Source organism: Entelurus aequoreus, linkage group LG25 (genome assembly GCF_033978785.1).
Source record: "Entelurus aequoreus isolate RoL-2023_Sb linkage group LG25, RoL_Eaeq_v1.1, whole genome shotgun sequence".
In the NCBI taxonomy this organism is placed as follows: domain Eukaryota; kingdom Metazoa; phylum Chordata; class Actinopteri; order Syngnathiformes; family Syngnathidae; genus Entelurus; species Entelurus aequoreus.
Genome location: NC_084755.1, coordinates 34,087,460 through 34,113,268, shown reverse-complemented (window position 1 = coordinate 34,113,268; position 25,809 = coordinate 34,087,460). Strand labels below are relative to the sequence as shown.

General features: G+C 37.0%; 1 protein-coding gene and 1 long non-coding RNA gene across 5 annotated transcripts in view; one reads left to right on the top strand and one right to left on the bottom strand.

Moving 5' to 3' along the window:
* The window catches only part of LOC133642411 (uncharacterized), a 46,612-nt gene that overhangs the window by 8,859 nt on the left and 11,944 nt on the right, over positions 1–25,809 (top strand). Inside the window, exons 2-3 of one of the 4 annotated variants that reach the window (XR_009824513.1) lie at positions 6,670–6,789; positions 21,681–21,772. This is a non-coding gene — a long non-coding RNA (uncharacterized LOC133642411). Of the gene's footprint in view, positions 1–6,669; positions 6,790–21,638; positions 21,773–23,992; positions 24,146–25,809 lie in introns of those variants that run through there. The other 3 variants (XR_009824510.1, XR_009824512.1, XR_009824511.1) reach the window with 3 other exon arrangements.
* The window catches only part of bcl2l12 (BCL2 like 12), a 29,905-nt gene continuing 6,824 nt past the window's right edge, over positions 2,729–25,809 (bottom strand). Inside the window, exons 3-8 of the mRNA XM_062036575.1 lie at positions 21,630–21,834; positions 18,335–18,560; positions 17,633–17,728; positions 12,837–12,913; positions 9,571–9,834; positions 2,729–3,584 (exon numbers count right to left, since the gene is read on the bottom strand). Of these exons, the coding sequence (XP_061892559.1) occupies positions 3,543–3,584; positions 9,571–9,834; positions 12,837–12,913; positions 17,633–17,728; positions 18,335–18,560; positions 21,630–21,834 (910 nt within the window). The 3' untranslated portion in view covers positions 2,729–3,542. The remainder of the gene's footprint in view (positions 3,585–9,570; positions 9,835–12,836; positions 12,914–17,632; positions 17,729–18,334; positions 18,561–21,629; positions 21,835–25,809) is intronic.

Here is a 25,809-nt window from a genome sequence, read left to right as displayed (position 1 = left end):
TCACAGAAAAGATTTCATATGTAATGGTGTGTTTTAAAGAGCACCGCCTTCAAACACCAAAAGTCCCTTATTCTATAAGAATCATAGAGCAGCACTCAAAATAATTCAACCACTTTTTGTAAATCTGATTTAAAGTTGCAGTGGTTAGAATACAAAACTAACATGTACAGTACAGGCCAAAAGTTTGGACACACCTTCCCCTCATTCGATGCGTTTTTTCTAACTGAAAACATGTTTTATATTCTAGTTTCTTCAAAATAGCCACCCTTTTGCTCTGATTACTGCTTTGCACACTCTTGGCATTCTCTCAATGAGCTTCAAGAGGTAGTCACCTGAAATGGTTTTCACTTCACAGGTGTGCTTGAAGCTCATCGAGAGAATGCCAAGAGTGTGCAAAGCAGTAATCAGAGCAAAGGGTGGCTATTTTGAAGAAACTAGAATATAAAACACGTTTTCAGTTATTTCACCTTTTCTTGTGAAGTACATAAGTCCACACGTGTTCATTCGTAGTTTTGATGTGACAATCTACAATGTACCGTATTTTTCGGAGTACAAGTCGCACTGTAGTATAAGTCGCACCTGCCGAAAATGCGTAATAAAGAAGGAAAAAAAACATGAGTCGCACTGGAATATAAGTCACATTTTTGGGGGAAATGTATTTGATAAAAGCCAACACCAAGAATAGACATTTGAAAGGCAATTTAAAATAAATAAAGAATAGTGAACAACAGGCTGAATAAGTGTACGTTATATGAGGCATAAATAACCAACTGAGAACGTGCCTGGTATGTTAACGTAACATATTATGGTAAGAGTCATTCAAATAACTATAACATATAGAACATGCTATACGTTTACCAAACAATCTGTCACTCCTAATCGCTAAATCCCATGAAATCTTATACGTCTAGTCTCTTACGTGAATGAGATAAATAATATTATTTGATATTTTACGCTAATGTGTTGATAATTTCACACATAAGTTGCTCCTGAGTATAAGTCGCACCCCCGGCCAAACTATGAAAAAAACTGCGACTTATAGTCCGAAAATGTCTTTTTTCTTTCTATTTTGGTACAATAAAAAAATATGTACTCCATGTAATCGCAAATTATGTTAACTTAAATATTGTTGATATAGATACTTTGCGCAAATATATATACCTAACGTGTCTGCTAAAATTTCAGAAGGTGTGTATTTTCGAATGGTAATATATCTATCTAAAAACCAACAGTATAAATGTGAAAAAAAGAGCAAAAAAAATCTGAATTTATTGAGAAAAAGCTGAAATGTTTAAACTCATCATTAAAAACAATGTACTTAGTCAGCTATACCACAAAGTGTTGTCTTTAAATATTCATAATGTGTTTTGAGCATTTTTTTTTCATATAAAAAAATGACTTTTCAGTAGAAAAAGTTTAGACACCCCTGATCTAAATTATTAGAAGCTCTCAAAATAAAAATCAAATATATTTGAAATATAAATAAAGGTTAGTAAAACATAAAATAATAATAAATTATGAATTAATTTGAAAAATATGTACCGTATTTTTCAGAGTATAAATCGCTCCGGGGTATAAATCGCACCGGCCGAAAATGCATAATAAAGAAGGAAAAAAACATATATAAGTCGCACTGGAGTATAAGTCGCATTTTTTGGGGAAATTTATTTGATAAAAGCCAACACCAAGAATAGACATTTGAAAGGCAATTTAAAATAAATAAAGAATAGTGAACAACAGGCTGAATAAGTGTACGTTATATGAGGCATAAATAACCAACTGAGAACGTGCCTGGTATGTTAACGTAACATATTATGGTAAGAGTCATTCAAATAACTATAACATATAGAACATGCTATACGTTTACCAAACAATCTGTCACTCCTAATCACTAAATCCCATGAAATCTTATACGTCTAGTCTCTTACGTGAATGAGCTAAATAATATTATTTGATATTTTACGCTAATGTGTTAATAATTTCACACATAAGTTGCTCCTGAGTATAAGTCGCACCCCCGGCCAAACTATGAAAAAAACTGCGACTTATAGTCAGAAAATGTCTTTTTTCTTTCTATTTTGGTACAATAAAAAAATATGTACTCCATGTAATCGCAAATTATGTTAACTTAAATATTGTTGATATAGATACTTTGCGCAAATATATATACCTAACGTGTCTGCTAAAATTTCAGAAGGTGTGTATTTTCGAATGGTAATATATCTATCTAAAAACCAACAGTATAAATGTGAAAAAAAGAGCAAAAAAAATCTGAATTTATTGAGAAAAAGCTGAAATGTTTAAACTCATCATTAAAAACAATGTACTTAGTCAGCTATACCACAAAGTGTTGTCTTTAAATATTCATAATGTGTTTTGAGCATTTTTTTTTCATATAAAAAAATGACTTTTCAGTAGAAAAAGTTTAGACACCCCTGATCTAAATTATTAGAAGCTCTCAAAATAAAAATCAAATATATTTGAAATATAAATAAAGTTTAGTAAAACATAAAATAATAATAAATTATGAATTAATTTGAAAAATATGTACCGTATTTTTCAGAGTATAAGTCACTCCGGCCGAAAATGCATAATAAAGAAGGAAAAAAACATATATAAGTCGCACTGGAGTATAAGTCGCATTTTTTGGGGAAATGTATTTTATAAAACCCAAAAGACATTTGAAAGGCAATTTAAAATAAATAAAGAATAGTGAACAACAGGCTGAATAAGTGTATGTTATATGAGGCATAAATAACCAACTGAGAACGTGCCTGGTATGTTAACGTAACATATTATGGTAAGAGTCATTCAAATAACTATAACATATAGAACATGCTATACGTTTACCAAACAATCTGTCACTCCTAATCGCTAAATCCCATGAAATCTTATACGTCTAGTCTCTTACGTGAATGAGCTAAATAATATTATTTGATATTTTACCCTAATGTGTTAATAATTTCACACATAAGTCGCTCCTGAGTATAAGTCGCACCCCCGGCCAAACTATGAAAAAAACCGCGACCTATAGTCCGAAAAATACGGTAAATAGTCATGAAAATAAAAGAAACTCATTGAATGAGGAGAAGGTGTGTCCAAACTTTTGGCCTGTACTGTATATACTTTTAAAGGCACGGCTGGTTGAATAATTTTGAGTGCAACTGTGCACACTGTACACAAGGAATAATTTAATACATGTTATCTATCACACAATATAAAAACATAATGCAGTTGTGAAATGACTTCACATGGGCACTGTTCTGCTAAAACTACTATACTGTACTGTTATTAATACTGTGACTATTAAACACCTGCTTGCATAGAAACTGGAGAGTTGATCAAGCATCTCTAGGCAGCCACACATTCTGAGCATTTTACGCTTGGCCAGGATGCTTTCGTTCGTTCGTAAGGAGAGTGCACTCTCACCTCGTAATCCATCCTTGATTAATGCATTTTGTGAACTGATTCGACTATGAATTCACAGTAATAGAAAATCGATACCACCAAAGCCTCCTTGTGTTGTCAAACTCCTGGAGAAGTCAGTCATATTCCATGGGATCCTTCATTTCTGCCACGTTCTCCTGAGGATGGAATAAAACATCAACTTTAGTGGGATTTATAAGATGAACTAGAGTACCGTATTTTTCCGACTATAAGCCGCAGTTTTTTTCATAGTTTGGCCTTATACTTATACTCAGGAGCGACTTTATGTGTGAAATTAACACATTACCGTAAAATATCAAATAATATTATTTAGCTCATTCACGTAAGAGACTAGACGAGTGGTTCTTAACCTTGTTGGAGGTACCAAACCCCAGCAGTTTCATATGCGCATTCACCGAACCCTTCTTTAGTGAAAAATAAAAAAAACAATTTTTTAAATTCAAGACAAAGTTAGATGTTTTTGGTAACACTTAAGTATGGGGAAAATACCCTAAGTAACAAAGACTTAATTTAGAGTTATTTGGACACTAGGGAACATATTCTAAGTAATAAAGACTTAATTTAGAGTTATTTGGATAGAGTCAGGGTTAGAGGGTTAGGGTTATAATAAGGCCATGCCGATTAAGGCATTAATAAGTACTTAATAATGACGAGTTAAGAGCCAATATGCTACTAATTTGCATGTTAATAAGCAACTAATTAATGGTGAATATGTTCCCCATACTGAAGTGCTACCATGTTTTTTTACTGGTGCACAAAATGAACCGTGCATGAACATCACCTTGTTCAAAGAACAAAACCAACACAGTGCATAAACTCACAACAAATTACACACCTGCAAACCAGTCAGCTGTTGCCGTATCCGTAATACGCCGATAGGGAGAAGTTTGTATTTACGCGATGAGTGTAAATACAAATACGGGTGTGTTTTGACCTCCGCCGAACCCCTAGGGTTCGATCGAACCCAGGTTAAGAACCACTGGACTAGACGTATAAGATTTCATGGGATTTAGCGATTAGGAGTGACAGATTGTTTGGTAAACGTATAGCATGTTCTATATGTTATAGTTATTTGAATGACTCTTACCATAATATGTTACGTTAACATACCAGGCACGTTCTCAGTTGGTTATTTATGCCTCATATAACGTACACTTATTCAGCCTGTTGTTCACTATTCTTTATTTATTTTAAATTGCCTTTCAAATGTCTATTCTTGGTGTTGGCTTTCATCAAATAAATTTCCCCCAAAAAATGTGACTTATACTCCAGTGCGACTTATGTATGTTTTTTTCCTTCTTTATTATGCATTTTCGGCCGGTGCGACTTATACCCAGGAGCGACTTATACTCCGAAAAATACGGTAGTACCGCAACTTATTGGTTCCATGACTGAGCTCATAGTTCAAAACACTTGTATCTCAAATTAGTGTCGCCCATTAAAAATGAACTGATATACATTTCATCGGAGCTTGGCCCCCTGAAAACATCCCAATTTTAGCATGTGACACGCCTTTTAAAAAAGACAAACTTTTAGATGAAAAATGTTTTTGGGGAAACAGTACCATAGGGCTCGAAGGGGCAAGTGATTTCCCAATGCATTGTGGGCGCTGGGTAGCCATTGTTGCTGGACAAAGTTCTACTCGACCAACGTTTGTGTGAGACAGAGCAACTGGATTCAAATTGATCGTATGTACGAAAGAAAAAAATCAAGGGACTGTGCAGAAACAAACTGGACCCTGTTCGGTCCGGATCATGTTTTTGTTATGTTCTGTTAGTTTTGGACTCCCTAAATTCCTGTTTTTGTGCACCCTTGTTTGTTACCATGGTTACTTATTGTTTTCACCTGCCTCTGGTGTTCGGGACGCTCACCTGTCTCTAATCAGGGGCATTATTTAAGCCTGCCTTTGCCAGTCAGTCGGCCTGGCTTCTTTGTTTGCTTCATGCCTGGTCCACGTAAGTCTTGTTTGTTCATGCCACAGCTAGTAAGTTTCCTAGTTCATGATTCCAGTGCTAAGTTGTGGTTCTTTAGCTTCTTGTGCGATCGGCACGCTTTCCTTTTGCTTGTTTCCTGTTTTTGGTTTAAGCTATGATTTATGACAATAAATCATACTCCTACCTTCACGCTTTGTCCGGAGTTGTCTGTTCTGCATCCCGGGAGAACGACCCCGCAGTGAGCTGCGACCCCCCACGTGACAAAGCAGTCATGCCATGCATCTACATTGAAACCAAACTCTTTTTTTTTTCCCGCGGAAGGTGCGCTCATCGCAAAGAAGCTGCACTTAACTCCGGCTCAAGACGTCAAAAAATGGCACACTTTTGTCATGTATGAACATTTTGATAATGTATAGAAAATGGATGGATATATTCTATATGAAATAAACAAACGTCATTAAAAACATATTAAATGACATCAAAACGCATAAATTGAATGTGTTAATCAGCACTTAATGCCCTCTTGCAGATATAAAATTATAAAATGATGTTGCTGAATAGGCGCACGTCCTTCTGAGTCGTGAAAAAAAAAAAGCAAAATAGTGCTCGCAAAACGGTTGCTGAATCACATTGCGTGTGCTGAATGATAACATTTTCACCAATTTTGTGGGCGTTTTGATGATCAGCATATATTTTGCATATTAATTAAGAGACGCAAAATGGATTGCACGCCTTGTCCTGTTCACTTAAAAGATGCAATCCACTTTGCACACGTGCACTTTGCGTGTGCTTTAGAGCGTGCACGTGTTTTAGTACATGCGAACCTCTAGTAAATCAGGCCCTGAATTGTTTCTTGAATACGTTTTGTAAATAGAATAGTTTGTATATTGAAACAGATGAATACCTGCATGAAACAATGTAAACATGACCGTTCCAGCCAAAAGTCCATATTTTAGTGAAGGGTGTACACGTTGAACACAATATGAAGCACTTAAAGGCCTACTGAAAGCCACTACTACCGACCACGCAGTCTGATAGTTTATATATCAATGATGAAATCTTAACATTGCAACACATGCCAATACGGCCGGGTTGGATTAGTAAAGTGCAATTTTAAATTTCCCGCAAAATATTCTGCTGAAAACGTCTCGGTATGATGACGTATGCGCGTGACGTCACGGATTGTGCGGACGTATTGGGACAGCATTGTGGCCAGCTATTAAGTCGTCTGTTTTCATCGCAAAATTCCACGGTATTCTGGACATCTGTGTTGGTGAATCTTTTGCAGTTTGTTTAATGAACAATGGAGACAGCAAAGAAGAAAGCTGTAGGTGGGAAGCGGTGTATTAGCGGCCGGCTGCAGCAACACAACCAGGAGGACTTTGAGTTGGATAGCAGACGCGCTACCGTGAGTACGCAGCTTTGGCTTCCAAACATTTGATCGCTTGCCCGTACGTGCGTGCCGCTATGTGCATGTCACGTACGTAACTTTGGGGAAATATATGTGCTGTATGAACTTTACGGAGGTGAACGGTACTTTGGGCTGTGGGATTAAGTGTGTTGTGCGGGTGTTTGAGTTGTATCGGCGGGTTATATGGACGGGAGGGGGGAGGTGTTTGTTATGCGGATTAATTTGTGGCATATTAAATATAAGCCTGGTTGTGTTGTGGCTAATAGAGTATATATATGTCTTGTGTTTATTTACTGTTTTAGTCATTCCCAGCTTAATATCAGGTCCCACCCGCCTCTCACAGCATCTTCCCTATCTGAATCGCTTCCACAGTCCTCTAATCCTTCACTCTCACTTTCCTCATCCACGAATCTTTCATCCTCGCTCAAATTAATGGGGAAATCGTCGCTTTCTCAGTCCGAATCGCTCTCGCTGCTGGTGGCCATGATTGTAAACACTGTGCAGATGTGAGGAGCTCCACAACCTGTGACGTCACGCTACTTCCGGTACAGGCAAGGCTTTTTTTATCAGCGACCAAAAGTTGCGAACTTTATCGTCGATGTTCTCTACTAAATCCTTTCAGCAAAAATATGGCAATATCGCGAAATGATCAAGTATGACACATAGAATGGACCTGCTATCCCCGTTTAAATAAGAAAATCTCATTTCAGTAGGCCTTTAATTGTTTCTTGAATGACTTTTGTAAATATAATAGAGTAGTTTGTATATTGAAACAGATGAATACCGGCATGAAACAATGTAAACATGACTGTTCCAGCCAAAAGTCCATATTTTAGTGAAGGGTGTACACGTTGAACACAATATGAAGCACTTAACAGCAGGGTTGGGACTAACTCGCTACAAAGTAACGCGTAACTGTAACGCCGTTAGTTTCGGCGGTAACTAGTAATCTAACGCGTTATTTTTTATATTCAGTAACTCAGTTACCTTTACTACATGATGTGTTACTGCGTTATTTTACGTTTTTTTTATGTAGTATCGTCTAGAAACAGAAGATCTGGGTGTGTTTTATTGGAGCGCTGCGGTGTCGTCCTTCTGAATCTGCTTGTGTCACAAGCCGGAGGCGCGCTCTGTGTGTGTCTGGGTGTGGGGGGGTGTGTCTATGTTTACTAACAACGGAGCAGCAGTCGAGTGTCCTAACATGGAGATATTCTCACTTCTTTTCTTTTGTCGAGCACAAAGAAAATAACATTTTAGTTAAATGTAAGTTGTGTCTTGGATCAAAGATCTACTGCCCAAAACAGCAATTCAAATCTGCCTGTTTAGGCTTTGTGTATGTCACGTGTGCCTTCCTTAGGTGAAGCCAGGTTTACAGCTATGTTGTTATTATGCTGTTTGTTACTTATGTTTGTTATGTTGCAGCTATTTAAAATAGTTTTGTCAATTTGTTCTGGCCTGAAATAAATTGGCCCTTTGAAACATATCTTTGTCTTTGTGTGTTGTATGTAGACCACATTGCTTAGCAGAGTTCAGTGATGCAAATGCATGTCAAGTTGATCAACACATTGTATTATTCTCCAGTGCAATAACAGTACTGAAATGAAGGCTAAAAGGGCATTAATGGGAGCCTTAAAAAAAAAAAAAAAAAGTAACTAAATAGTTACTTTTCACAGTAATGCATTACTTTTTGGTGTAAGCAACTGAGTTACTTTTGAAATAAAGTATCTAGTAACTAACTAGTTACTGGCTTTCAGTAACTAACCCAACACTGCTTAACAGTACCGTATCGCAAAAAAACATAAGGTGGTGATAACGCAACTTTTCATTTAATAACAAAGCCAAAACTAGTTGAACTGTCCTCCTAATTAACACCTGCCCTGCCAACACGCACACACACACACACTCACTAAACCTGTCGTGCACTCAATTTAAACTCGCAAAAACTCCTTAACTTTAACAGTCAGGTCGCTACGATGATTAGGAATTAAAAAATAAAATCCACTTTCTCTTGCCGGTTAGTCTTCTTGGCGTGCAGCGAAAGGGAGGGAGGGAGGAGGCAGTGTCGACAACGCTGTACATGCTTCCTGAATGTTTCAAACCACACATAGCTTGTCCATTGATTTTTTGAGACTCATATTTAGCTAGCAAAACTAGAAAAAGGTTGTATAAAGGCCAAAAAACACTTCAAAAGCTCACAAAGTAGATCAGCACGCCCACTATGGATGTGCTGCGTGGATGAAACGTCTGTAAGACAAGGTTCGTGATTCCGTCTGCGGTTTGTAAATAGGGGCTCGTAAATCAAGGTTCCACTCTACTACTAAATGCTAAGTTAATACATTTTACTACACCTTTTCTCTCCTTTTCTTTTACTATAAAAAACAAAATAGTAACCTTGTTCACGTTTAAGCGCAGGAAACATGAAGATGTACGTTGTATTGTACAGAATTGTGTACGTACGTTTTTGTATTATTATTCCACACTCATTAAAACTGAAAGGATATTACTAATAATTGACTAAAATAGGATGACAAAACTATTTAAATTAAAAAATAAACTATTAATAATAATTAAAGTACCATTACAAAATTTAAAATAAATTAAAAATAAATTAAATAAAAAATTAAACATCAAATCGAAATAAGTGTCTGACACAAGAGCGTAAATTAGCATGGTCATCTGTGACTAAGCTGCCAAAGAGAGGAAGAAGATTCCACCCTGGAAGAAGAGTCGTTCGAATAAATGATTGAGGTCATACGGTAAAAAGGGTTCCGCACTCACCCATCCTCCCTGATGCTTGACCCAGGGGGCAAAGTTTTCCATGTAGTTCTGTGCGAAATCTTGCATGCGCTGGGCACCAGTAGCTGTCACGATTCGCCTTGACACCTCCATCGTGACAGCAATGCGCCGCAATGTTGGACTCTCCGCTGGAAGGAGGACTGGAGCTTCTACTACCTGAGTGCGGCTGACCGTGTCCAGAAGGATAGCGAAGGAGTTGTACGATAGGCGAGCCAAACTGGAGCGGAGAAAGGGGTCCATTTGGATCTGGATGAAAGTTGGATTGATTAGCAGAGATTTCAATGGAGATTGTATCAAAAGGTGTTAAACGTGGGAACTAATAGTCAAGTTGAGCAGTTAGAGAACAACAATAACGATGGTGGAGAACACGACGATCAAAGCAGCCATGTTAAAGAGGAACTAAACTTTTTGGGGAATTTTGCCTCGTCACAATGCCATGTGAGACAAAAGCACGTCCTCTTTTTTTATGCATTCTAACTAGAGATGTCCGATAATGGCTTTTTTGCCGATATTGTCCAACTCTTGATTACCGATACCGATATATACAGTTGTGGAATTAACACATTATTATGCCTAATTTTGTTGTGATGCCCCGCTGGATGCATTAAACAATGTAACAAGGTTTTCCAAAATCAATCAACTGAAGTTATGGAAAAAAATGCCAACATGGCGCCGCCATATTTATTATTGAAGTCAAAAAGTGCATTATTTTTTTTAACATGCCTCAAAACAGCAGCTTGGAATTTGGGACATGCTCTCCCTGAGAGAGCATGAGGAGGTTGAGGTGGGCGGGGTAGCGTATATTGTAGCGTCCCGGAAGAGTTAGTGCTGCAAGGGGTTCTGGGTATTTGTTCTGTTGTGTTACGGTGCGGATGTTCTCCCGAAATGTGTTTGTCATTCTTGTTTGGTGTGGGTTCACAGTGTGGCGCATATTTTTAACAGTGTTAAAGTTGTTTATACGGCTACCCTCAGTGTGACCTGTATGGCTGTTGACCAAGTCTGCCTTGCATTCACTTGTGAGTGCATCAAAAGCCGTAGATATTATGTGACCGGGCCGGCACACAAAGGCAGTGCCTTTAAGGTTTATTGGCGCTCTGTACTTCTCCCTACATCCGTGTACCACTCCGTACAGCGGCGTTTAAAAAAAGTAATAAATTTTACTTTTTGAAACAGATACCGATAATTTTGAAACCGATACCGATAATTTCTGATATTACATTTTAAAGCATTTATCGGCCGATAATATCGGCAGTCCAATATTATCGGACATCCCTAATAATAAAACATCACTTACTGTACACAGTCTGCTGTCATTACAATGCTGACTGATATAATATTGTTATAATCCCGTTTTAGATAAAAAATGACTCATAATTCTCACGAAGAAAAGGAGGGTGGAACCAAGCGTCTTTTTGTTTCGTTCTTATTTCCAGGTCTAAATAGGCTGTCAAAGTGTACCAAATTATTTTTCTACTATTCCAGTGAGAGGCATGATTTATGATCTACAATTAACTACCACTCGATGATGTCAACATTGGCAAACACACTAATGATCAATAGGGATGTCCGATAATGGCTTTTTTGCCGATATCCGATATTGTCCAACTCTTAATTACTGATACCGATATCAACCGATACCGATATATACAGTCGTGAAATTAACACATTATTATGCCTAATTTGGACAACCAGGTATGGTGAAGATAAGGTCCTTTTTAAAAAAAATTATTAAATAAAATAAGATAAATAAATTTAAAAACATTTGTTGAATAAAAAAGAAAGTAAAACAATATAAAAACAGTTACCGGTACATAGAAACTAGTAATTAATGAAAATGAGTCAAATTAACTGTTAAAGGTTAGTACTTTTAGTGGACCAGCAGCACGCACAATCATGTGTGCTTACGGACCGTATCCCTTGCAGACTGTATATATATATATATATATATATATATATATATATATATATATATATATATATATATATATATATATATATATATATATATATATATATATTTTGTAGGAACCAGAATATTAATAACAGAAATAGCATTGCTAAGCTTCGCCAAGCTGGGAATTATTAACCGTGTAGTTACATGTACATGGTTTAATAGTATTGTTGATCTTCTGTCTATCCTTCCAGTCAGGGATTTATTTATTTTGTTTCTATCTGCATTTGAGCCCGATGCTATCACGTTAGCTCCGTAGCTAAAGTATTTCACCGATGTATTGTCGTGGAGATAAAAGTCCCTGTGAATGTCCATTTCACGTTCTCGACTCTCATTTTCAAGAGGATATAGTATCCGAGGTGGTTTAAAATACAAATCCGTGATCCACAATAGAAAAAGGAGAAAGTGTGGAATCCAATGAACCCTGGTACCTAAGTTACGGTCAGAGCGAAAAAAGATACGTCCTGCACTGCACTCTAGTCCTTCACTCTCACGTTCCTCATCCACGAATCTTTCATCCTCGCTCAAATTAATGGGGTAATCGTCGCTTTCTCTGTCCGAATCTCTCTCGGTCCGAATCTCTCTCGCTGCATTGTAAACAATGGGAAAATGTGAGGAGTCCTTCCTCCGGTGACGTCACGCTACTTCCGGTACAGGCAAGGCTTTTTTTTTTTATCAGCGACCAAAAGTTGCGACCTTTATCGTCGTCGTTCTCTACTAAATCCTTTCAGCAAAAATATGGCAATATCGCGAAATGATCAAGTATGACACATAGAATGGATCTGCTATCCCCGTTTAAATAAAAAAATGTCATTTCAGTAAGTCTTTAATATTCAAGTTACGAAATGTAAATGGACTATTGACGCTTTTTGCATGTTTTTTATTAGGTTTTATGGGAGAAATAAAGAACCTCCCATTGGCTCCGCAGTAAGCGGACTTTTATTTACAAGTTAGAATGCGTTAAAAAAAATCTATCCGTCGTCATGTCTTTCATAATGATTGTGAAAATAGGCAAAATTCCAAAAAAGTGCAGTTCCCCTCTGATGCAAATGTGTCAAAATATTGGGGTCTTTAATAAAGTTCATTTGAATTATGCAAGTGAGTAATTTACGATTTATCAACGTTCAAAAGTGTGAATAATCAGATTTATTTTATTATTTGTTGTTAGCATACTGGATTCGTTTAGCCCCCACCCTCTTTTGTTTGGACACTTGTGACGCCCTTTGTTGATATGAGCTGCTGCTTTGTGTCATTATATACAGGTTCAGTACGGTCATTCCGATGAATATTTACCTACCTTATTGTTTATAGAATCTCCCTCTACAGACAACACTTCAACCAGCTGCTGCACCACCAATTCGTTGTCATGCACATCTAAAGTGAAAAGAGGGAACAACTTTAGATTAAACAAAGGAATTTAAAAAATTAAGTCTAAAAACAATATAAAGTAGCTCACATATAATTTTGTTGTTGTTCTGTTTGCCCTCAATCTTTTTCATGTTTTATTATTTTTCAATCATTAATCATGATGAAGAAATGAAAAGATTTAAAGATCTTGAGAAATCGAATGTAAAAAGTATAAGTATTGGCAACAATTGACCAGTACGGTATTTATTTGGTGTAGCTGCTGTTAGAGGCAACTTATACATATCCATCCATCCATTTTCACTTGTATATTCTTCAATAATATTCAAATGAAAAGTGCAAATAATATATATATACAGTACAGGCCAAAGGTTTGGACACACCTTCTCATTCAATGTATTTTCTTTATTTTCATGACTATTTACATTGTAGATTGTCACTGAAGGCATCCAAACTATGACTGAACACGTGGAGTTATGTACTGAACAAAAAAAGGTGAAATAACTGAAAACATGCTTTATATTCTAGTTTCTTCAAAATAGCCACCCTTGGCTCTGATTACTGCTTTGCACACTCTTGGCATTCTCTCGATGGTTTTCACTTCACAGGTGGGCCTTATCAGGGTTGATTAGTGGTATTTCTTGCTTTATCAATGGGGTGGGGACCATCAGCTGTGTTGTGAATGAGAAGGTGTGTCCAAACCTTTGGCCTGTACTGTATGTACACCGGGGGTGTCCAAAGTGCGGCCCGGGGGCCATTTGCGGCCCGCAGCTAATTGTTTACCGGCCCGCCACACATTCTGGAAATGCTATTGCAAAAATAAACAAAGAACATTCAAAAAAGTGGAGTGAGGTGAAATCTAACGAGAAAAAGTTGACACAAAGCTGCCATGCAGGCTGTTTTTTTTTAATTTTGTCTTTCTTTTTTTTCCTTTTTTTGCCATTGCTCAAAAAAAAAAATAATGACAAAAAAATCCGTTATAATGAATTATTTTTAAGGCTCCAGTTACTTCAAATATTTCACTTTAAAATGTCTTATGCGGTAAATATTGCATATATTGTGTAGATGCCATATAAAAACATCAAAGTTTTATTTGACAAAAGAGCATAAAGCAAACAAAATAATAGTTCAAACGTAAAATCGACAGATATATCTGAAGTTGATCTCGTAACTTAAGTGTTGAAAGTAAAAGAATAACCTAATAAAAATGTATCACTTTATGAGTGGGGCACCTTTTGGAACCCAAATATATTTATATATTTTTTCACTGTGATTACTCAAAAATATTAAAGAATTAAAATCAAAGGTGTCCTGCATTATTGATCTTTTAGGGCTCTAATTACTAAATACTGCATATTTCAGTTTTACTATAAAAAACTAAGTTGTTTTTGACAGAAAAGCCATAAAACATTTTCTTTTTATTACTTTATATGAACTTGAAGTTGATATAGAGATTAACTGTAAGCGTTAAATAAAAAATTATAATTGGACTTATTTTGAACATTTTAATGACTGAGACCCTTTATGGTCCCCAGGACCTCTAAAGGTAAAATAAATTTTAAAAAAATCTATATATTTTGTTATGTTTTGAAAATTAAAAATATCAAAATGGCCCCCACATGCTTTAATTTTTCCATGTGCGGCCCTCAGTGGAAAAAGTTTGGACACCCCTGATGTACACATTCAACTTAATTAATAATAATTCACAGTGAATTCATGCTGATGCAAATTTGTTGTGTTCATGGAAACTATGTAAAAAAGAAGGGAACATGTTTAAATTTTTTTCCATAAAGAAATACAATCATGTGTGCTTACGGACTGTATCCCTGCAGACTGTATTGATCTATATTGACATACACATACACAATATGTATATATTGTGTTTTTTATGTTGATTTAAAAAAAAAATATATATATATATACACTACCGTTCAAAAGTTTGGGGTCACCCAAACAATTTTGTGGAATAGCCTTCATTTCTAAGAACAAGAATAGACTGTCGAGTTTCAGATGAAAGTTCTCTTTTTCTGGCCATTTTGAGCGTTTAATTGACCCCACAAATGTGATGCTCCAGAAACTCAATCTGCTCAAAGGAAGGTCAGTTTTGTAGCTTCTGTAACGAGCTAAACTGTTTTCAGATGTGTGAACATGATTGCACAAGGGTTTTCTAATCATCAATTAGCCTTCTGAGCCAATGAGCAAACACATTGTACCATTAGAACACTGGAGTGATAGTTGCTGGAAATGGGCCTCTATACACCTATGTAGATATTGCACCAAAAACCAGACATTTGCAGCTAGAATAGTCATTTACCACATTAGCAATGTATAGAGTGTATTTCTTTAAAGTTAAGACTAGTTTAAAGTTATCTTCATTGAAAAGTACAGTGCTTTTCCTTCAAAAATAAGGACATTTCAATGTGACCCCAAACTTTTGAACGGTAGTGTATATATATATTTTTTTAATGTTTTTTTTATTTCTTGCGTGGCCCGGTACCAATCGGTCCGCGGACCGGTACCAGTGGTTGGGGACCACTGTGTATAAGGACCCGAAAATGGCACCTACACTATTAGGAGATATTAGGAGACATATTATCTGACATTTTGTTTCGCGATATTATGCAAAACCAACTTTTCCTACCTATTGGTACCCGACGTTGTGTATTTGGGGTCTGCATAAGTCCCGAAAATTTGTGTGCGCCCGCCATTGTAGTCCGCGTCATAGAGAATAAGCTCCTTATTTTTCTCTATCCTCTTGTTGTGCGGCATTCATCCTCCGCTGCCATTGTAACACAAAGTAGTGTACGGTTATGACTTCTATCTGTCAGTAGACAGCTAAAAACTACATTAAAAGATGACGGGGATAAGACGCTGTCGAAGTGGAGCCACGCAAATAAGACCCGCCCTTGGCGACGCATTCTGATGATGCTTGAAAACGGTCTGTAAAACATAATCGATACCACATGTAGACCACAAGGTTGTGTTTTAAATGTAGAAAAAAAAATCATAATATGACACCTTTAATGCGCTTTATAATCCGATGCACCTTGTGGTCTGAAAAATACGGCAGCGCACTTACAAGTAGACATGGTGTGTGGACAGAAAAGGGAGAACGGACGCATTTTGGCCTAAAAACTGATGATAAAAGTGAAGCTATAACACTGAAACGCCCTCAGGAAGAGGTGCTTTAAGACATGGCTGGGTAGCTAGCTAGCAGCTAACATCCATCCGCAGTCGGCAGTGTTTCAGCTACTTCTAAATCACCAATCCTCGCCTCCATGGCGACGAATAAAGTAAGTTTCTTACAAGTATCATCCATGCAGGACGAGGAATAGCTAAACTTGCTTCACTACACACCGTAGGAGGATACAATCGCTCACCGGCGTCACCGCTAACAAAAGATAGTGCTCCTGAATGTAAACAAATACCATGGGTGGATCTACACCTGACATTCACTGTACTGATACCAAGTACAAGAGCAGATCTAGTCGATACTACTATGATTTCATCAATGTTTTTCATCGTCACAAAATATTTTTTTTAAATTCCTATTACCGTATGTTTATAAACTCAGGAAATATGTCCCTGGACACATGAGGACTTTGAATATGACCAGTGTATCATTCTGTAACTACTTGGTATTGAATCGATACCTAAATTGTGGTATCATCCAAAACTAATGTAAAGTATCCAAACAACAGAAGAATAAGTGATTATTAAATTTTAACAGAAGTGTAGACAGAGCATGTTAAAATAGAAAATAACCAGATATTAACAGTAAATTAACAAGTGGATTAATAATTAATTTTCTACAGCTTGTCCCTCATAATTTTGACAAAAAAAACAGAATGAGAAATGACACAGTATGTTACTGCATACGTCAGCAGCTAAATTAGGAGCGATTGCTTACTTACTACTAAAACAGAAGTTGTCTAGTATGTTCACTGTTTTATTTAAGGACAAAATTGTTCTTTGATTGCAATAAGAAACATGTGTTTAATGTACCGTAAGATTTTTTTGTTAAAATAAAGCCAATAATGCAATTTTTTGTGGTCCCATTTATTTAGAAATGTATCAAAATACATTTTGGTACCGGTACCAAAATATTGTTATCGGGACAACACCATACATTACATATATACTTAGTGTATATAAAAAACTATGATGGGGGGCTTTTGGATGTTTTTAGAGCGCTTTATATGCGGAATAGAGCAACTTCTATTGGCTCCAAATGTTTATTTGCAAGATAGAAGGCATTAGAAACATAAAGTATGTCTTACATAAAGACTGTGAATGATAAAAAAACATTCCAAAAAAGTGCAGTTCCATTTAAACTCCTTGCAAGACAGTACAATACAACAAAAGTTAGTTATCTGCAGTATCAACAGCAGAGGACACGCTGATGATTGAAATGCAACATTCCAAAAAAGTTGCTGTGTGCAAATGTTTCTGCATATCGGTAGTAGTTCCTCCCTTTGTTGAAATGTCTACTTTGCAAATTAAGTTTCCCTTTCTGTGAAATCAGTCGCACCTACAATAATTGTATTCCAGTATTCGTATGTGTTTCTAACCCGTTTTTTTCCATTCATATCCGTAGTAGCGTGAGAAACAGGTTTTCACTGCGATGCATTCTCTAGTAATGCGTAGCTTTGAAGTGAGTCGGGCGTTTCCTTGTTGTGCACTATTCCGGTTTTCGTGCATTGGAGGACATCGTACGTGTGTGCTTACCCAAGGAAGTCTGAGGAGTGGGACTCAGTCTTTTTGTACTGGTGGCAATCCTCTCCAGCTTCTGTGCAACTTCATCGTAGAAGTCTGGCGGGTGATCTACAACACAAGCATTGCACTAGTAAACATTGACAAGTGTGTTTCGTCATCACTCATTGAATCAAAAGGCTTCCAATATAGTAACCCTATGTCAGTTTATTTAGACACACACACACACAACATTGCGCTTGTTAGTCCATTATTATGGATGGTACCATAGAGGCACCAGTGCTGACGTAAACAGTAATAATCTAAACTAAGTAGCTATCGATGACTCATTTCCTTCTATTAATTTAGCAGCACTGGATTGAGGCAAAAATAAGGTAGTTATTGGATTTCAACATCGAATTGGGACACCCCAATTATCAATTATTGACTAAGTTGCCAAATAACAAGTGCTAAATACCGTGTGGCTGTGTGCAAACTGAAAAAATGCATTTACCATTAGTGGGCATGTTGCGTGTGATCTGCGAACCTAATTGATAACAAGTGTAAACGTGGTGCAGACCGTCGTATTTCAACATGTAAAATAGGAAATAACGTTTGTACTTCAGGTTCATAGATACAATATAGAAGCAACATTAACATTACACAGTGTTGCTAATTATTTTGTTGTGATTTGCAAAACTGGTTTGGGTAGTTCTTTTGTGTCATGGAAAAGCTTACTTGGAGAAACAAGGTTTGGTAGTGGTGACTCGACTGTTTTGTCAAGTTTCAGTATGGAAGGCCTATTAGGCAGAGATACATTTCCCTCTTTTTCCTTCTCTTTGTCCTTTTCTACCTTTAACTTGAAAAACTTGGACATCTTTCTCCTGATCTTTTTGCTGAGTTTGGTCTGTTTCTTCTCACTCTTGTCATCTTCTGATGAAGAGGAAGAAGATAAAATGTCTTCCTGTGGGGGAAAAAGTTGATGGAGTCAATATTTATAGGTGTCACATTATGCAAAACCCACATTTCTTGTCTATCGGTACCCGTTCTTGACTATTTTGTGTCCCCATATATGCAGAACATTTTATTTCAAACCATGGACATTTTTACAAAAACACTTTTTCCTTGCCCCAAATGATCCGTTGAGATTTGCCAACATTTGAGACGTCAGCAGATATGTCCAAAAATGATAATGTTTTCCTAGTATATTTGTATGTCTGCCATGTTTATTTCTGTTATAGATCCTGCTAAGTTGCGACTCCATGAGCTTAAACGCTCTGTTATTTGTTGTATTAACTAGCACAGCTCACTCCACCGACCCCCCGCCGCATCTGAAGAAGAAAGAAGTGCCTACTTAACTTTTGAGATTCGTAAAAATGTGCATTGAGAGCGAGATCGCATCAACTAAAAAACAAAGAGCCCTGCCACGGTCCGTGGGCAAATATACAGAAGGATTTACTCAAAACGACATTTAATTGCAGCATCGGTTCCTACAATTTATGGCAATGGAGGATAACAATGAAGTGGTAACAATAGCCATAACACAATTTATTATGGTGCATTCACATATAGCATCTTCCTGACTATTGATATTATTAGCAAGTCACTGCAAGTAACACTGGTTAGAGTTTAGCACACGTTTGTCAGCGTTTTGTATTTGTCTAGTTTGCCTGCACCGCGCTATAGAAGTATTACTAAATAACTGTATGTCCAATTGGAAAGAGGTATTTAAAGGCCTACTGAAAGCCACTACTACCGACCACGCAGTCTGATAGTTTATATATCAATGATGAAATCTTAACATTGCAACACATGCCAATACGGCCGGGTTAACTTATAAAGTGCAATTTTAAATTTCCCGCAAAACTTCCGGTTGAAAACGTCTATGTATGATGACGTATGCGTGTGACGTCAATGGTTGAAACGGAAGTATTCGGACACCATTGTATTCAATACAAAAAGCTCTGTTTTCATCGCAAAATTCCACAGTATTCTGGACATCTGTGTTGGTGAATCTTTTGCAATTTGTTTAATGAACAATGGAGACTGCAAAGAAGAAAGCTGTAGGTGGGATCTGTGTATTAGCGGCTGGCTGCAGCAACACAACCAGGAGGACTTTGAGATGGATAGCAGACGCGCTATCCGACGCTAGCCGCCGACCGCATCAATGATCGGGTGAAGTCCTTCGTCGCTCCGTCGATCGCTGGAACGCAGGTGAGCACGGGTGTTGATGAGCAGATGAGGGCTGACTGGCGTAGGTGGATAGCTAATGTTTTTAGCATAGCTCTGTGAGGTCCCGTAGCTAAGTTAGCTTCAATGGCGTCGTTAGCAACAACATTGTTAAGCTTCGCCAGGCTGGAAAGCATTAACCGTGTAGTTACAGGTCCATGGTTTAATAGTATTGTTGATTTTCTGTCTATCCTTCCAGTCAGGGGTTTATGTATTTTGTTTCTATCTGCAGTTAAGCCCGATGCTATCACGTTAGCTCTGTAGCTAAAGTGCTTTGCTGATGTATTGTCGTGGCGATAAAAGTCACTGTGAATGTCCATTTCGCGTTCTCGACTCTCATTTGCAAGAGGATATAGTATCCGAGGTGGTTTAAAATACAAATCCGTGATCCACAATAGAAAAAGGAGAGAGTGTGGAATCCAATGAACCCTTGTACCTAAGTTACGGTCAGAGTGAAAAAAGATACGTCCTGCACTGCACTCTAGTCCTTCACTCTCACGTACCTCATCCACGAATCTTTCATCCTGGCTCAAATTAATGGGGTAATCGTCGCTTTCTCGGTCCGAATTGCTCTTGCTGCTTGTGTAAACAATGGGGAAATGTGAGGAGCCCTTCAACATGTGACGTCACGCTACTTCCGGTACAGGCAAGGCTTTTTTATCAGCGACCAAAACTTTATCGTTGATGTTCTCTACTAAATCCTTTCAGCAAAAATATGGCAATATCGCAAAATGATCAAGTATGACACATAGAATGGATCTGCTATCCCCGTTTAAATAAAAAAATGTCATTTCAGTAGGCCTTTAAAACTACAAAAATGGCTGTCATGGCAAGAAAACAGTCTCACTCAGCTAGAGAGGGGCGGGGCTTGTAAAAAGGCTCGATTTCTGACAAAGAAAGAAAGGGCCTTTGAAAATGGGTCGATGAAGCAACATTTATGAATATTTTTGACAAAAGTACCAAAATAATGTAGACCAGTGGTCCCCAACCACCGGTCCGGGGTCCGTGACGCATTTGCTCCCGGGCCGCACAGAGAAATTAAATAACTTATAACCGATAGCATTTTGTCCTACTTAACTTTTTGCCAGTCCCAGTGGTTCTAAAATATGCCAAATAATATATTGTGATTAGGGCTGTCAAAATTAAAGAGTTGACTCATGATTAATCGCAAAAAACTTATTGTATTAATCATGTACTCCGATTAATCATGCAATTTTACCTTAGCCACTATACGGCAAGTGATCAAATCAATGCATACTCCAGTACAAAAAGGAGTGAAGAGACTCCGACTGGTGTGCTTTCACTCCAAAATACAGCCTGAAAGAACTTTAGATAAAACTGTTACCAAGTTTTGTGCAAATAAGTGACCGGTAAAACATTCCCTGGATGACATTCTGTCAATAAAGTTGCATTTGTGTACAAATATTGGAGTCTTCTCTTAATATAATTTCAGTTATGCAAGCGAGTTATTATTTGTGATTAATCATGATTAATCCTGATTCCAAAATTGTATTAATATGATTTAAAAAATAAATTATTTGACAGGCCTAATTGTGACATATCATTATCAACAGAGGCTGAGATATATCATTATAGATATTTCAGGCCATATCGCCCATCTCTAGGACAGTTTTAGTTTGAGGGTCTGGTGCAGGATCTAAAGTATGTATCCACTATAAGAAGGGACATACCCAGACAAGAATGGTGCAAAATGACAGATGTTAAGTTGTCAATAATAACACAGTAAATGACTAATGTATGAACTATGTATGAGGGCTATAATTTGATGGATTCACTTTCTTACGTCTGACAGCTCTCTGACATTAGGTGCTTTGAGCTTGCCGTCCTTTTCCAGAGAACCTTTCCCGTCCTTGGCAGAAGAGCGTGGACTATTACGTCGGGGCAGCTGCTTTATGAAGTTTTTAAGTCCACTCTTCTTCTCGTCCGGTGAGTTTTCATCTTCAGCCTCAGCATGACCTTGATCTTTTACTTTTGGTTTGACACCAACACTGCAAGTGAAATAAGTATGAAGAGAAAAAGTCATGAAAATCAGTGGCTGACCTAGCACATACATGACAAAAAAGGTTTTCTTTTGCATGGCTGGTAAGTAAACCACGTCAGACTTTGAAGAGCACATATTTGTTCGATACATACTGTAATACGTTTCTTAAAAACAAACACTGGATTACAGCCTACAAAATATAAAATATTGTTGTTTAAGCAATACCTGAAAATATATCAAAAAGCATTACCAAGTGTTCTACAACACTAAAAATGGACACTTTGGGTGCAATTTGAAGACGCACTTGTGAAGTGATACAGAAAATATGTGTTGACTTTTTTGTAATGATAAATACATTTAGATTATATATTGTATAATATATATATATATATATATATATATATATATATATATATATATATATATATATATATATATATATATATATATATATATATATATATATATATATGTATATATATATATATATATGTGTATATATATATATATATATATATATATATATATATATGTATATATATATATATATATATATATATATATATATATATATATATATATATGTATATATATATATATAATATGTCCCATGATTCGATTCAAAATCGATTCTTGGGGTCACGATTCGATTCAAAATCTATTTTTTTTTTTCAATTCAACACGATTCTCGATTCAAAAACGATTTTTTTTCCCGATTCAAAAGGATTCTCTATTCATTCAATACATAGGATTTCAGCAGGATCTACCCCAGTCTGCTGACATGCAAGCAGAGTAGTAGATTTTTGTAAAAAGCTTTTATAATTGTAAAGGACAATGTTTTATCAACTGATTGCAATAATGTAAATTTGTTTTAACTATTAAATGAACCAAAAGTATGACTTATTTTAACTTTGTGAAAATATTGGACACAGTGTGACACTATTGTTCATTTATTTTTATTTTTATAAATGTCTAATGATAATGTCAATGAGGGATTTTTAATCACTGCTATGTTGAAATTGTAACTAATATTGATACTGTTGTTGATAATGTTCATTTTTGTTTCACTACTTTTGGTTTGTTCTGTGTCGTGTTTGTGTGTCCTCAATTGCTCTGTTTATTGAGTGTTGCTGGGTCGGGTTTGGTTTTGGAATTGGATTGCATTGTTATGGTATTGCTGTTTATTGTTTTGTTGGATTGATTAATTAAAAAAATAAATAAATAAATAAAAATCGATTTTTAAAAAATGAGAATCGATTCTGAATCGCACAACGTGATATATATATATACATATATATATATATATATATATATATATATATATATATACATACATATATACATATATAAATACATGTATTTATCATTACAAAAAAGTCAACACATATTATTAGGGCAGGACGGTGGTAGAGGGGTTAGTGCGTCTGCCTCACCATCTTTCTGTGTGGAGTTTGCATGTTCTCCCTGTGACTGCGTGGGTTCCCTCCGGGTACTCCGGCTTCCTCCCACCTCTAAAGACATGCACCTGGGGATAGGTTGATTGGCAACACTAAATTGGCCCTAGTGTGTGAATGTAAGTGTGAATGTTGTCTGTCTGGCGACTTGTCCAGGGTGTACCCCGCGACCCCGAACGGGACAAGCGGTAGAAAATGGGTGGATGGATATAATGTATGTATGTATGTATGTGTGTGTGTGTATATATGAAATGTGTATGTATATGTGTGTATATATGTATGTATATGTGTGTATATGTACTGTGTGTGTACAAAACCCGAAACCAGTGAATTTGGCACGTTGTGTGAATCGTAAATAAAAACAGAATACAATGATTTGCAAATCCTTTTCAACCTATATTCAATTGAATAGACCGCAAAGACAAGATACTTCACGTTCAAACTGAAAAACTTTGTCATTGTTTGCTAATATTACCTCATTTGGAATTTGCAACATGTTTCAAAAAAGCTGGCACAAGTGGCAAAAAAGACTGAGAAAGTTGAGGAATGCTCATGTGACAGGTGAGGGAAACGAGCGCTCAGGAAAACATGCAGGAATTGGAACTAAAATAAGAGCGCTGACAGGAAATATACACAAACTAAGGAAACATAAGACGTGAATGGGACAAATCGTCACAGTACCCCCCCCCCCCCCCCCAAAAAAAAGGTTCAAAAGTCACAGGAGAATGGAGGACGGAGTTGGCAGCGAACGCCAAGCCTTGTGTCCACGCAGCCAGCGAGGAAGAGTCAGGTGGCGGCGTCGTGTTGAACGCCGCTGCATTTGGCGAGGCGGGCGACCACAGAACGGCCACTTCACTGGAAGAGGTGAGACCTTAGCCCCCCCCCTCAAGGGACGGATTACAGACTAAGGCTGCAGCTAACGATTATTTTTCTATCGATTAATCTATAGATTTTTTTTCCCGATTAATCGGTTAATCTATAGATTTTTTTCGATTAATCTATAGATTATTTTTCCTTTTACCGATTATTTTTTTATTAAAAATGAAGATGAAAAAATAAATGTAGGCCAGTTTTTTCAAAAGGCATGGCTTTTATTTACAAAAAAAAAGAAGTATGGCCACTCAGTCAACATTGACAACAACATGACTAAATATTCTGTAACAATGTAAACATTTAAAACTTTTAACCTTTAACAAAATTAAAAGTAGCTTATTTGCTTTTTAATGTACAAATATACAAGTCAACATCCAGTGCAAATCTTAATGTTCTGCAACAGTATAAGCATTTCAAAAGTAAAAGTATTGCTTATTTTGCTTTAAAATGTGCAAAAATAAAGATAAACATCCAATACAAAAAAGTGTAAAACGAAATACTCTGTAACAGTGTAAACATTTCAACAAAAGTGAAAGTATTGCTTATTTGCTAAAATGTGCAAAAATAAAGATAAACATCCAATACAAAAAAGTGCCAATCTAAATATTCTGGAGCACTGTAAACATTAAGTATTGCTTTTAAAATGTGCAAAATAAACATCCAGTCCAACACAGTACACAATAACCAATTCTACTCATTCCAGTGAGTGACTAACAGTTGTAATGAAGAAAGGTTAGCATGTCTACATGCTCTGCTTCTTTTCTTGTTTACAATATTCCCAGCAGCTGAAAATAGGCGCTCAGAAGGGGTCGATGTGGCTGGAACTGAGAGGTAATTAGCCTTCACCTCAAACCAGGACTGCGAGCGAGCTGAGCTGCAGTGTAAGTTTCTAGAAGGTCAACGGGCTCATAGTGATGTTACTAGTAGTTGACTGGGAGGTGTTTATTATCATTTGGGGAGAGTCCGCTGCCTGATGCTCACCTGCTAAACACCTATCTGCTCCACGCTGAAGCGCTGACTACATGCGCTCTGAATACGCACTGCTGATTGGCTGATAATGCTTCGTGTGTACCAATCAGATGGTTGTGTGGGTGGGACAATGCTGCGTGTGTACCAATCAGATGGTTGTGTGGGTGGGACAATGCTGCGTGTGTACCAATCAGATGGTTGTATGGGTGGGACAATGCTGCGTGCTGAGACAGAGGCAAAAGGAGCAAAGCAGCTTGTTAAGACTTTAGCAGCTAAAGTTAGCTTTAGCTTAGAAACTCGTTCGGTACACCCCCGTACCGAACCGAAAGCCCCGTACCGAAACGGTTCAATACAAAACACGTACCGTTACACCCCTAGCAGATACAAATGACACATTCATGTTTTTGTGTAATGATGACAACGTATGCTCACGCGGACGATTGACTAGTTGATGGTTGATGGTTTTCTTTTCAAATGTTCGTTCATAGCCGTTGTGCTGCTATGATAGGCCATTTCCGCTCGACACAGCGTGCATACAACAACATTATTAGGCTGTGTATTGAAATACTCCCACACTTTTGACGACTTTTGGCGTGATTTTCCCACCTCGCTCGCATCGTCTGCTTTGATCGTCTGCTTTGATCGTCTGCTTTGCGCTTCGCCATGACGGTAGTGTGACGTAAATA